The sequence below is a fragment of the Chionomys nivalis genome (genome assembly GCF_950005125.1).
Source record: "Chionomys nivalis chromosome 23 unlocalized genomic scaffold, mChiNiv1.1 SUPER_23_unloc_1, whole genome shotgun sequence".
In the NCBI taxonomy this organism is placed as follows: domain Eukaryota; kingdom Metazoa; phylum Chordata; class Mammalia; order Rodentia; family Cricetidae; genus Chionomys; species Chionomys nivalis.
Window position 1 is genome coordinate 1141701 of NW_026646869.1, and position 13625 is coordinate 1155325.

The following is a 13625-nucleotide window of genomic DNA, read 5'->3' on the forward strand; positions in this document are numbered from 1 at the left end:
GGGAGGGGGGAGTTGAGTGAGGGTGGAGGGAAAGAGGGAGGGAGCGCCCTCCCCGCTGGAAGGAGAGAAAGAAGGAGGGAGGGGGCGGGGAGGGAGCGAGCTGGGCTCTGCACTGCCGTGTGACTAGAAACCGTAATCGCAGAGAAAGGGAGAGAAGCAGAGCTGGGAGAGGGACAGGACAGACAGACTGCAGGAACCTGACCGAGCCAGGCTCCCAGCAATGACAGGGTGACGGGGCCGTGGAGGAGGAGGATAGACAGACGAGGGGTCTGGTGGTCCTCAGGGAGGCAAGACAGAGTTGGGGAGCTGGGGAGAGGGGCCGAGGCTGGGTCTGCGAGTGGAGAGAAAGGAAGCTGGTGTGGGGGGGGTGGACTAGGTGGGGGGTACAGGACCGGAGGAGGCAAGGGCTTGCTAGTGTGGTGGTCAAGAGAAGAAGGCCAGGCTTCCCTAGAGGGTGGGAAGGGCGACAGACGAGGGGGGGGTGCAGGGAGACCCAAAAAGCCCCTGCGCCCCCCCCAGCACAAGCTCAACGGGAAGCAATAGGAAGCTGGGGTGGCCTCGGGGTAACTGCAGACATGCGGAGGGGGGGCCTGGGGCACAGAGAGAAGGCCGTCGGAAGCCAAGCCACCAGGGTGAGTGTCCCTCAGTGTGTTTGCTCTAGGAGCAGGGAGACAAGGGCAAGGAGGTGGTGGCAGGAGAGGCGGAAGGAGGGAGCTGATGCAGAAGTCTCGGTGGGGGAGGAGACCCGGGTGCTGGCCTGGGGGATGGTGGGCTCAGTGAGCACCGCAGCAGCTCCTAGGCTTAGAGGGTAGGGGCTGGTCACAGCAGAGTCTCAGGAACTGGGGACAGTAGACCCGGGGTGGACTGAGGAGAAAGCTCACTGACCACACGTGTGGGAACAAAGACCCCACAGCCCCTGCTGGGACAGGCCAGTGCAGGCAGGGCCTGGTGACCGGCTCTGAGGCAGCGGAGCCCTGTGTCTGTACCAGGCTATCTCAGCTTAGTCTCTCTGTCCATCTCTCCATCTGTCTCTCTTTTTGTCTAATTCTCTGTTTCTGCTCTCTGTCACGGTCTCTGTCATGGTCTCTCTCTGCCTATCTCTGTCCCGGTTTTTGCCTGTCTTTTTGTCTGTCTCTCTCTATCTCTCGTTGTCTCTCTGTCTCCATCTCTGTCTCCATTTCCTGCCCTCACACACTTGCTCAAACACACAGCGACACACACATTTCTATCTGGGTTAAAATCTTGGAGGCTGCAGGAATGTGTGTGTGTGTGTGTGTGTGTATACGTGCGCGTGCGCGCGCTCATGCACACCTGCGTGGGGGGGGGCAGCCCTGTGTCCATGGATTGGAGAGGCCATGTGCGAGGGTGTGTCTGTCCCTGCTGTTTGTGTGAGTGGGTGGGTATCGTGTTTATGGGGACCCCCTTCCAGTCTCACGGGACTATGTGTGTGAGCACTCGGGGACACTGTGTGGAGGGGGACATTGGAAGGCAGAGGCAAACCCCCCTCTGCCACCCAGTGGGCCTTGAGATGGCCTGGCACACAACCTAGCAGCTTCCGCCTTCCAGTCAGGAGCGGCTGATGCATAGAAAGGGCGCCTGCTGTGCTGGCTGCAGGTACCGTCCTTCCTGCGCGCCATTTGGTTAGCCTGCGTCCCTCCCCCCTGAGGCTAGGGAAAGCAAGGGACAAGCTGGATGGGGGCAGTGACAACTGACACACATGGAGGTCCCTACTGCCCCTTCCCACTCGGTCAGCTCTCTCAGCCTCCATCCTGCGACAGTTGCTGGCACAGATCCCGCCGTAGGCTGTTCCCTCGGAGCACCTGCAATCTTAAGACTGCCCGTGGTCTCCAACTGTGCTGGCACAGGGTCCACCTCCTCCCAGAACCCAGCCACCTCCTGACCTCTCTCGGTTACCTCTCCTCTAAGTCTAGGCCAGGACAGGGCCCGAGAGGAGTGATGGATGGTCCAGGGTGGGAAGGAGGGAATCCAGCGCTGGGCCCGTGGCTGGTGCTGTCACACCTGGGAGGAGACATTAGGGGAGGGGCAGAGAGGTGGGAGGCTGCCTCCCAGGGGTGTGCATGGGTGTGATGGGAGTTGGTCAGCTTTGTGCTTCACCCTGGCAGAGCTTTTGCCTCTGTCTGTCTGTCCCTCCATCCCTACATACTTACCTGTCTAACTTAAATCAATGCAAAGACAATTTAAAAAAAAAAATAAGCTTTGGGGATGGGGCCAAGGGCTTGGACACTGTGAATGTGCTCTTCCACTCAGCTACATGTCATCTTTTTGGTTTGAACAAGGTCTCACAGTGGTGCCCAGGCTGGCCTTGGATGTACTCTCTAGTTCAGGCTAGTCTGGAACTTTCTGTGTTCCTGCCTCGCGTCCTGAGCCCCTGAAAAAGCAGCCCTGCACCCCCAGGCTTGGCAACATCTAAGTTTCAATCTAGCTGACTTTGCCATTTACTGACCAAGTGACCTTGGGTGCAAATGTTCTCTGTCGGCCTCAGTTATTCTTTCTGCAGAATGGCCCAGGAGAAGATGGGCCCAGCACAGACAGACCAGGTCCCTGTATCTTTGGTTCTGGGCAGGGGTGGGGGCTTCTGTCAGAGTTTCGAGCAACCTGAGTTCCTGACACTTAATGGCCAACATCTTCTCTCCTCCCACAGCCCCCCAGCGTGCCCTCGGAGTATGAACATTGAGAATGGCGCAAGCCCACACCCGTGGTTCCCTGTGTCCCCTGCTGCCGCCTGGTAGGATGTCCTGGCCCCACGGGGCTCTTCTGCTCCTGTGGCTCCTTTCCCCACCCCTGGGAGCCGGTGGGGGCGGTGTGGCCGTGACCGCAGCTGCTGGAGGAGGGTCCCCGCCAGCCACCTCCTGCCCGGCAGCCTGCTCCTGCAGCAACCAGGCCAGCAGGGTGATCTGCACACGGAGGGAGCTGGCGGAGGTGCCTGCCAGCATCCCTGTCAACACCCGCTACCTGAACCTGCAAGAGAACAGCATCCAGGTGAGTCCACCTCCATCGCTGGTTGGACCGTGGGTCAGAGTACAAAAGGTGTAAGCCTCTGCCTCCCTCCCCATCCCTCTCAACCTGGAGTTCCTGGCGCCTGCGCACCAGCTCCTCGCGTCGTCGCCCAGCCCACCTTTGCGATGTATTTCCACGCAGGCTGTGTGCATTCTCCTGGGGTGCCTGCCACGCCCTCACACCACAGGACAGGGTGCCTTGAGATGGCCAGGAGAGGTCCTACCACCTCACCCTCGCTGTTGTTGGCTTGAGACGGGCACTCCCAGCAAGCCTCGGCGCCTCATCTAGAAAGTGGGTCCTGGGGAGCTGATTGAATGGTGGGGACCGAGGCTGGCACTGACATAGTAGTTACTAGGGGCTGCAAGTGACTTTAGCTGTCTTTGTTTGGTGCACAGCCTGCCCCTTGCTGTGGGGCTGGGGCTGTTGGGAGCTGCCTCCCACCTCAGGCTGAGCTGGAGCTGTCCTGAGTGCTGCAGGATGCTCAGCAGTGCCCTGGCCACCGTTTCCAAATGTCTGCAACTGTTATTAGACACCAGGCTCACCCGAGTGAGGACTTTGTTGTTGGTTGTTTCTTGGGTTTTGTTTTTCTCTTATTATTGGTTTGCTTGCTTGCTTGCTTGCTTGCTTGAGATAAGGTCGGGGTCTCACTCTGTATCTCCAACTGGTTTGAAACTCTTTCCATAGCTCAGGCTGACCTTAAGCCTGCTCTGTAGCCCAGATTGTCCCCAACTTGCAGTGACATTCTTGCTCCAGCCTCCTGTGCGCTAGAAGAGAGGAGGGCCCCCTCACAGAAGGTCCCAGACAGTCCATCTTCAGCAGAGGGATCAGCGCCCCCACATAACTCTCCTGGAGAGCCATACTCTGGGAAGAATGGAAACCCTGGGGGAGGGCTGGTGGGACCAGGCCCTTTCTGAATGGCTGGGAAGCAAGGATGGGTGAACCAGAGAAACTTGAGAGCCAGCGCCACCACCGCTCTTGAGGCTGTCACTCTCTTCTCCAGGTCCCCCTCACCAGCAGTTAAAGGGGTGCAGTTAGACGTCAAGGAAGCACACTGGCAGAAATAACTGACATCTGTGTCTGCACCCCTCTGACTGCTGCGCTGTCTATGCCCCTCACTAGGGTAGACCTCCTGCCACAGAATGGACATCATCAAAGGATGAAACATCGCAATAGAAATCAGAACACTCTCCTCTGTCACCAGTTAGGGGCCCTGCATGCCACTGTCTACCGGTCTGCCTTAAAAGCTGAGATCCAAAGCAGAAAGGCCCGTGGGCCTAGCTGCTCTCAAGGGCCAGCCTTCCAGAGCTGAAATGTAATGCAGGCTGAGCATGGCACTGTGCACCCATGATGCCTGGTGAAAGCCAGCCTGAACCACATAGTGAGTTCCAGGCCAGCCTGGCCCACGGAGAGACTGTATGTCACATCCAACCAACGAACCAGCATACAACAAAAGAAAAAAGTAACGGTTTTAATTATCCATATTTTTAAAAAAAATCATCACATCCCACCACCTAGATATAAATATCTCCTGTTTACATTTGTTTTCATACCTTTCTGGGCTTATGTAAATGTGTCTTTTAATTATTTATTACAGAACGAATACAAATTAATTTTCTAGTTTTCCTAACGAGAAAATACACTTAGATAAACATACAGAGACAAAAGCTACTCGCAGTCCCACAGGCTCAGATAGCTCTCCTTCCTGTCTGGAGTTCCCAAGCCGACATCCCCAGCACCTACTCAGGGTCCTGCCTGCCTAACAGGGGGTCCTCTGCTTCCGTGCGTGCGTGCGTGCGTGCACGCGCACGCACGCAGATGTCAGGTGTCTTCCACAATCACTCGCCATTGTTTTTCTGAAGCGGGCTCTCTCTGAACTGGAGGGCACAGATCACTCAGCTAGGGATCCTCCAGCCTTCCTCCCAGTGCTGGGGTGCAGATGTGCACCCCATGCCTGTCTTCTCTGCTGATGCTGGAGCTCCAACAATGGTCCTCCCACCTGTGCATCTCCAATAATGGTCCTCCTGCCTGTGCATCAAGCTCTTTCCTCCCACCGTGGCCTCCACCAGCTTTCTTTTCAGAAGTGAGAGCCACGGTGTTTTGCGATGCCTAGAGCTTGGGTTTTTCTCAGACCTGTCATTGCTGGGCTTTTGTTTTGCAGTATTGGTAAGGGACCAGGGTCTCCAACATTCTAGGCAGGTGCTCTACCACTGGGCCACACCCCAGCCCTCTTTTCACTTTTGATTCTGATACAGGTTTTCACTCAGTTGCCCAGACTGGCCTTGAACCTACTCTCTAACCTAGGCACACCGCAAGACTTTCATCCTCCTCCTGCCTGTTTAAGAACCTAAGATGTCAGGCCTGTGCCACTAGATTTGGCTTGGTTGCAGTTTTTGAAATTCTCATTGTATATCCCAAGCTGGCCTTGAACTCCATCTCCAAGGTGCTGAAACTAAATGCATGGACCAACAGGCCTGGTATCTAGTGTGGTCTGATAAAGGCATAGCACCCCTGTCATCAAGAAGAGACTAGTAAATGGCTGGGTTCCCAAGTGCTGGAATTCTGTACACTCACGATAAACACCGGCGGAGGGGCTGGGGAGGTGGGCAGTATGGCTCCGTCCGAGGCTTGCTTGCCTTGCTCCTGGGTATCAGCATGGTGACAGCAAGCGCTAAAGAAAAAAGGCTATGCATCTCTCAGTTGCAAGTGGAGATGTCCATGCCACATCTGCCCGCTGCCCCAGACTCCCCTATACATCCTCTGTATGTGCCTGCTGGATCAGAGTGCAGGATCAGAGAAGCACTGCCCAGCGGTGCTATCTGATCATATACCTGGCCCTGTGCACGCACACACACACACACACACACACACACTCAACAGACCATCCGCAGGGACCGCACACACAGTTGCCTGGTGACTGGCTTGTCACCTGCCGTCACCACTCCCAGGCACACTCCGCCATTCCCTGCCACATCTCCAGCACCTAGAGCAGAGCAGCAGGCACTCAGCAGATATGAGGAAGATGGGGCCCAGACCCAGAGCACTGCCCTCCACTAAATAGGGCCCCTGTCCCCACAGCACCCTCCTGTGAAAACAAACCCCTCTGGGCACTGGAGGGACTCCAAGGGTACTGACAGTATTCTCTAAAATCTGAACTCCGTGGTTGTGTGTGTAGGTGGCAGGGAAAGCCTCTGCCACAGGGCAGAGACAGTGAGTGGCTCTTCTCACTTGATTTGATTTTATTTACGTTGGTTGGTTTGCGGTGCTGAGGGTGGAATCCAGAGCATTTTATTTTTCTTAAATCAGCAGTTTCTCACTGGTACCCAGTTGTCCAGTTGGGCTGGACTTCACCACCTAACAGAACTTGCAGTCCCAGGGCTACTCTGGCCCAGTGACAGATCACCAGGCCCTGGAGCAGTTGGAGTGTGGGAGGCAGAGGTTGGACAGCCACCCCTCCATCCCCTCCTCTTCTCCGGAAGCTGCTCCACCTGGATGGGCTGCTCCACCTGGCTGGGCTTCCCCACTGGGCTGAGCTGCTCCACCTGGATGGGCTGCTCCACCGGGCTGGGCTGCTCCACCGGGCTGGGCTGCTCCACCGGGCTGGGCTGCTCCACCGGGCTGGGCTGCAGCATTCTTCCTCCCTTCCCCCATCCCCATCTCCCTCCTGCCCCACAACCACCCTCATATAATCATGGTAGTCTCTGCCTTCCTACTAATGCATGTGTCTGTGTGTCTGCATGCATGTACGTCTCTGTGTATGCATGCATGTGTCTGTGTGTATGCATGCATGTGTCTGTGTGTCTGTATGCATGTGTCTCTGTGTATGTATGTGTGTGTGTTTAATTTATGCAAATACAACTATTGTGAAGCTGGTTCTTTGTCCCCATGTCCCTTCAGCCATGTCTGTCTCCTTCATTACCCTAACTGCTTCAGAACTGCCCTTGGTGGCCCACATACCCACTCCCCAGCTACAAAAACCACACTTGGGGAAGTTGTAGGTCTTTTTCTTTTCTCATTTTGTGTGTGTGCGTGCGTGCATATTGGTGTGTGTGTGTGTGTGTGTGTGTGTGTGTGTGTGTTCAGAATTCCACCCCGGCTGTTATCCACTGGGAGCTGTCCACCTCATTTTTGAGACAGGATCTCTCATGGGTCTCGAACTCATCAAATTAGCTAGGTTAGCTACCCAGCTAGCCCCAGGGATGCGCCTGTCTCCATCTCTCTATCCTGGGATCACAAGCGTGAGCCACACACCCAGTTCTTCATGTGAGTGCTGGGGTTTGAGCATAGTCCTCGTGTATGCATGCACTGTCCCCAGGCTCTGCAGAGAGAGCGCCATGGAGGGGGAATTGCTGGTCTTAGGCCACATGCAGCTGTCCCTCCCCCAGCCACCATGGGAGGGAAGAGAAGGTTCAAAGCCTTCCCCTTTGAACATGGCCTAGCAAAAACCCAGGGAGGAGTTACCCCATGCTCCCACCTTGGCTGTTGTCCGGCTCCAACTGGGGGGATTTAGCACACTCCCTGTAGATTCTGCATAGGTGTTTTTAATGGGGTCTTAAAGGAGTTCGTGAGACACCTCCGAATGCCCCATATATGACACCAAATATTTAACAAGGTATGGGGCTACAAAGCTGACATCCCAGCAATCAGAAGGCTGAGGCAGGAGGATTGCCAGGCTAATGTAGGCTACATAGCGAGACTCCATCTCAAGCAATACTACTGAGTTTTCGAAAAATACAAGGAGGAACTCCAAATGATCCCCTAGGGTTAACATTTTAAAACTTCACAGGGCGTGGGACTGGAGACATGGTCCAGCTGTCAGGAGCACTTGCTCTTGCTGAGGACCCGGGTTCAGTTCCTAGCACCCACATAGTGTCTGACAACCTCCCAACTTTGATGTCCTTTTGTGACCTCTGAGGGCATCAGGCATACACATGGTACAAATACATATATGCAAGCAAAATACACATGCATACAAATTTTTATAGTTTATTCCATTTATTTTATGTCCGTTGGTGTTTTGCCTACATTCACGTCTATGTGAGGGTGTTGGACCCCTAGAACTGAAATTATAGATAATTGTGAGCTGCCATGTAGGTGCCAGGAATTAACTTGGGTCCTCTAGAAGAGCAGCCTGGGCTTTTAACTGCTGAGCCATCTCTCCAGCACCCATAAAAAAGTTTTAGTTAAAATTTTTTGTTTGGCCGGGCGGTGGTGGCGCATGCCTTTAATCCCAGCACTCGGGAGGCAGAGGCAGGCGCATCTCTGTGAGTTCAAGGCCAGCCTGGTCTACAAGAGCTAGTTCCAGGACAGGAACCAAAAGCTATGGAGAAACCCTGTCTCGAAAAATCAAAAAAAAAAATTTTTTTTGTTTGTTTGTTTGTTTTTGTTTTTTGTTTTTACAAGACAGCGTTTCTCTGTAGCTTTGGAGCCTGTCCTGGAATTAGCTCTTGTAGACCAGGCTGGCCTTGAACTCACAGAGATCCGCCTGCCTCTGCCTCCTGAGTGCTGAGATTAAAGTTGTGCACCACCACCGCTTGACTTTTAGTTAAAAATTTTTAAAGCATTGTTCTTACAGAGTACCCAGGTTCAAGACCCAGCACCCACAGAGTAGTTCACAACCACATGGAACTCCAGTTCCAGGGGGATTTGACGTCATGTCCTTGCCTTTGTGGGCACTGGACATGTGGTATACATACATGTGGTATACATACATACATGCAGGCAAAACACCATACACCTAAAAATAAATAAATCTTTTGGTTTTTTTTTCAAGACAGGGTTCCTCTGTATAGCCCTGGTTGTCCTAGAACTCCCTCTGTAGACCAGGCTGGTCTCGAACTCACAATATGCCTGTGTCTGCCTCCCAAGTGCTGGGATTAAAGGCGTGTGCCATCACCACCCAGCTATACATAAATCTTTTAAAGAAACATTTCACAAGGAACACACAAAAATACTACCCATGCTTCTCTTTTGGTGTTGCTCTTTGTGAGAATTTAACTTTTCCAATGGTGTTTTGTTTTCTAAATATTTGTTCATGGAAAGCCTTTATTACTTTCTGCAACCAGAAAGTACTTGGAAGGAGCAGATGCCGAGCCAGCGTCACAGTACTCAGGAGGATGGGCAGGGGAATGGGTGTAGATAAGGGGGGCAGAGGCTGAATCTGCGGTTGGGTGGGTACCCCTTCCCATCGCCGTCTGAGGAGCCTGGGGAAGGGCCACACACCTGTCTCCTTCATTGAGCTATTTGCTGGGTTAGGAGTTTTCTTCTCCTCCATCTTTTTTTTCTTACTGCAGGTAAGATGTCACTTATCTCAGGCTGGGTTGCAGAAGATAGCCTTGAACTCCTGATCCTCCTGCCTCCACCTCCCAAAGACTGGATGACGGGAAAGTGCTACCACACCTGATTTATGTGGTGCTGAGGATGGACTCGGGGTTTGTGCATGCTCTGGCTCTGTGAACACTTCACCAGTCAACTGAGCTTCCCTGACTAGTGTGTGTGTATGTGTGTGTGTAAGAGAGAGAGAGAGAGAGGGAGGGAGGGAGGGAGGGAGGGAGGGAGGGAGGGAGGGAGGGAGGGAGGGAGGGAGAAAGAGAGAGAGAGAGAGAGAGATCCTGTTCCTATATGTGCTCATGCATGTGTGGAGGACAGAGGACAGCCTCAGATACCATTTCTCAGGTAGCAACCATGTCCTGTGAGGAGGTCTCTCGCTGGCTTGGTGCTCAGCTGTCAGGGTGAGCTCTTGGGATCGCCAGCCTGACAGGACAGACAGTTGCCACTGGTGACACCTGGCTTTTGATGTGGGTTCTGGAAGTGCAACTCTGGACTCCTGCTAACTGGGCAAATGTTCTATCAGCTGTGTCTTCCCCAGGCTGAGGTCTGTGTGTATGCTTTGTTTGTTGGGGGGGGGTAGGTGGAGAGGGGGGGCTTATTTATCATTTTTGTACATGCAATGAGGATATTAGCAATTTGTTGGCAATTTGGAAACACATTTTCGAGAGGGGTTGCATCTTGCATGCGTGTGTGTGTGTGTGTGTGCGCGCACGCGCGCGTGCATATGACTACAAGCACCCAAGTGCTGCAGTGCACAGTGGAGGTGGAGGTCAGAGGACACACTGGAGCTGGAGCTCCCTTCCACTCTGTCTGGGGCTGGTCTCTGTCGTGAATCACTGAGTGTGTGGTGGTCTGAGCTCTTCTTTGTTCAGCTTTGTGTGGGTTCTGGGAGGCTGAACTTGGGTCCTCAAACTTGCACAGTGTGTATTGCTGGAGGGAAGGGATGAGGCAGTCCTTTTACAGCCCAGACTGAACCGCAACTTCCCATAATCCTTTTGCATTCTGGGACTACAACCAGGAGACAACATGCCCTGACCCTCTAAACACTGTGACTGAGAGTCCCTTCAGGACATGGGCACCTTCTTCCTCCCACAGCTCCTCCGCCCCTCGGTTCCCATGTGCTCTGTGTCCAGGAACATACCGGGGCCACTCGTAGCCTTGGGCACAGTATGGAAACCACCAGAACTCAGCTTCATCCTGGGCAAAGTGAGGATAACAGGTCCCTCTGTCAGAGCCACAAGGCCATGGTGGCCCACACCTCTGTCCCATCACCCTCGTGCAGCTGTTATGCTGAATATGTAGAATTGTTTCCTGAGCACCCGATGGCCTCTGTGCCTCAGGGTCACCTATTCCTACTCCTCACTTGGGTGGACTTAGGCTCCACCTCCATGGGTGAAGTACAGGCTGGGAGTCATCCGTGCCAGCATGCTTCCTCATGGCCCTGGAGAGGAAGGGAGGCGGGGACACACCCCCTGCAAGTTCTTCCTTAGGACAGCCAGAGCACACTGAGACACCGAGGTGATCGGGAAGGAGAATCAGGGCTCAGCTTTCTCAGCACGTTCCCCTCGCACTCAGAGTCCATGGCGGGAGGGAAAGAGCCCATTCTGGCCTGGGGGACTTGGTGGCCAATCGTGTACCAATTCATGGCCTCAGCTGTGTAATCGCCTCCAAAGAAGTCCCTGAGGAAAAAGAAGGCACCTTATCAAAGGACAACGATAAACACAGAAGCCGCCATCAAAACACCTGGGGTGTTCTTGTTTTTGTTTTTTTGATGCATGTGTGTATTGTGGGGGTGTTTGTGTATGTGTAGGTATGGGTTTGTGGTGTGGGTATATGTGTGTGCGTACACGCTGTTGTGTATGTGTGTGTCTGTTGTGTGTGTGGTGTGGTATGTGTGCATGTGTGTGTGTTGTGTATGTAGTGTATGAATATATGTGGTGTGTATGTGGCATTGTGCATGTATGTGTATGTGTGGGTATGTGGTGTGTGTGTGTATATGTGTGTGGTGTGTGTGGTATGGTGTGTATGGTGTGGTATGTTGTATGTGGGGGGATGTGGTATTTTGTATGTGTGTGTAGTATGTTGTGTATATGTGGTATGTTTGTGGTTTGTGTGTATGTGTGTGTTCTGTATGGTGTGTTTATTGTGTGTGTGTGTGGTATGTTGTACTGCAGTGTGTGTTTGTGTGTTGTATTATGTGTGTGTTGTAGCATGTGTGTGTGTGTATGTGTGGAGGCAGAGGTTGGCATCAAGTGTCTTCCTTCTCCCTCTCACCTTTTTACCTGAAGTTCACCTGTTTGGCTACACTGATTGTCCATTCAGCCTCATTCAGCCTGCCTCCATCTCCCGTGTTGAAGCTACAGAAGTGTACCAATGCGTCCATATTCTTAGGTGGGTTCTGGAGATCAAACTCAGGACAGCAAGCTTGCATGGCCAGTACTTACCTGAGTATCTCCAATCCAGTATTTTTTAAGAGTTTAAAACAAAAAATTGTGTCAAAAAAAAAAAAAACCAACCATAACCCTCATACGCTTGCTCAACGTTTCCCCGCTTCATTACATTCAGGACGTATGAAAACAATTTATCATAATAGCATTAGGATGAGCGTCCACTTAATCATTTTCCTACCACAGTTAAATTTTTAATAAAGGATCTCCTGACAGTTTGTTTCCTTAAAAGCCCCAGCAGAACACAGTGCGATTCACTCAGCTCCAATACTGGTTACAGACTGCCAGACATGCGCAGTGCCCTAAGGCGGCCAGGCTGCAGTGGGGGCTGGAGGCAGACTCCCTAGCTTGAGTGCCCACTCAGTCCTTAGCCCTGGCAAGGAGCCAGGCAAGGATCACACGTGTTGCTAAAGGACTGCGGGAATGGCTGTGGCTAGCTGGGGTCTGTCACCCCAAACCCCGCATCTCCCTGCTCCACGAGTCCATTGCCCTGGGGTCTGTCAGGAATTGTCACACAGCTGATAGGGCGATGGAAATGTCACAAGGCTACCGTCATGGCCATTCTTGGTGTTAGCTTGACGGCGCCTGTAATGAACTAAAACCCAAATGGTGGGCCACAGCATGAGGAATTTTTTTTTTTTTCAAAATAAATCATTTAAGCCAGGTATGGTAGGTAGCTCACACCTTTAATCCCAGCACTCAGGAGTCAGAGGCAGGCAGATCTCTCCACAGTTCCAGCAGAATGGGTGATTAGATACCACAGGCTCTGCAAGGTCAGGACTGTGTCTGTCCTGTTTACATCCGTCCCCAGGGAAGGCCCAGAGTGACACAAACCTCTCAGACATCCATAAGTCAGCCAGCGTGGTGCCGCTTGCCTGGATTCCGGGGCAACAAGAGCTGTATGGCAACCCCACCTTAAGGTGGTGGGCAGAGGGAGGCTGGCGCTGTGGCTCAGTTGGTAGAGTGCTGGCCTACCATACATGAGGTTTGCTCTTCATGGGGCAAGCCTGGTTCTGAGAGGAAGCAAGACAACTGACTCCACTCTTTAGACCCTTGCTTCCCTTCCTGTGATGGCATCAAGCATGGGAGGGGCTGGGACTTCAAGGTGGGACTGGGACTGAGTGAAGCCCTGAGTTCAGTCCCCAGCCCTGTGTCCACTAGGTGTGGCGGCTCTCTGTTAGAACCCCAGCACGTGGAGGGTGGAGACAGGAGGATCAGGAGTTCGAGGTCTTTCTTGGCTACCCAGTAACTCACATTCCTGCCTCAGGCTCCCAAGTGCTGGGGTAGCAGGCATCAGCACACTCAAATTTGGTCCCCAGGGACTTCACACACCTGGGTGCTGCCTAGCCAGGGTCTGTATTGATGACATTTCTTATTTTTATCTCAGACTATCTGAAAAATGCAACTTAAGGGAAGAAGGGCTTATTCTGGCTCACAGTTCTAGGTGGTGCTGTCCAGCATGTCAATGAAGGCATGGCGGCGGGAGTGTTACCTGGTCACACTGCAGCCAGTCCACAGGTGCTCAGCTCAGTTTCTCCATTGTACTCCATCAAGAGCCCCTAGCCCATAGGATGGTGTTCCCCACTTTCATGAACCCAGTCTAGAAACCCCCTCATGGGTGTACCCAGAGACTTGTCTCCTGGGTGGCTAGATTCTATTAAACTGACTATGTTACCCATCATGGGGGCCTTACTCTCTGGTTCCGTCTGCCCTCAGACCCGGCTCAGCAACCCAGGCATTGCACCGAATGCTCTAAGTGCGGACCTCATTGCCGTGGTCTCCACACAAGGCTCACAGTCCAGACAGGGTTACAGCATATCAAACCAGAGGCAG

The 13625-nt window shown here is 53.1% G+C and overlaps 1 protein-coding gene across 2 annotated transcripts in view; it reads left to right on the plus strand.

Annotated features, from left to right (window-relative positions):
* The window catches only part of Lrrc4b (leucine rich repeat containing 4B), a 31467-nt gene that overhangs the window by 12311 nt on the left and 5531 nt on the right, over positions 1-13625 (plus strand). Inside the window, exons 1-2 of one of the 2 annotated variants that reach the window (XM_057761038.1) lie at positions 386-632; positions 2663-3000. In XM_057761038.1, the coding sequence (XP_057617021.1) occupies positions 2698-3000 (303 nt within the window). In that variant the 5' untranslated portion in view covers positions 386-632; positions 2663-2697. Of the gene's footprint in view, positions 1-385; positions 633-2662; positions 3001-13625 lie in introns of those variants that run through there. The other variant, XM_057761039.1, reaches the window with a different exon arrangement.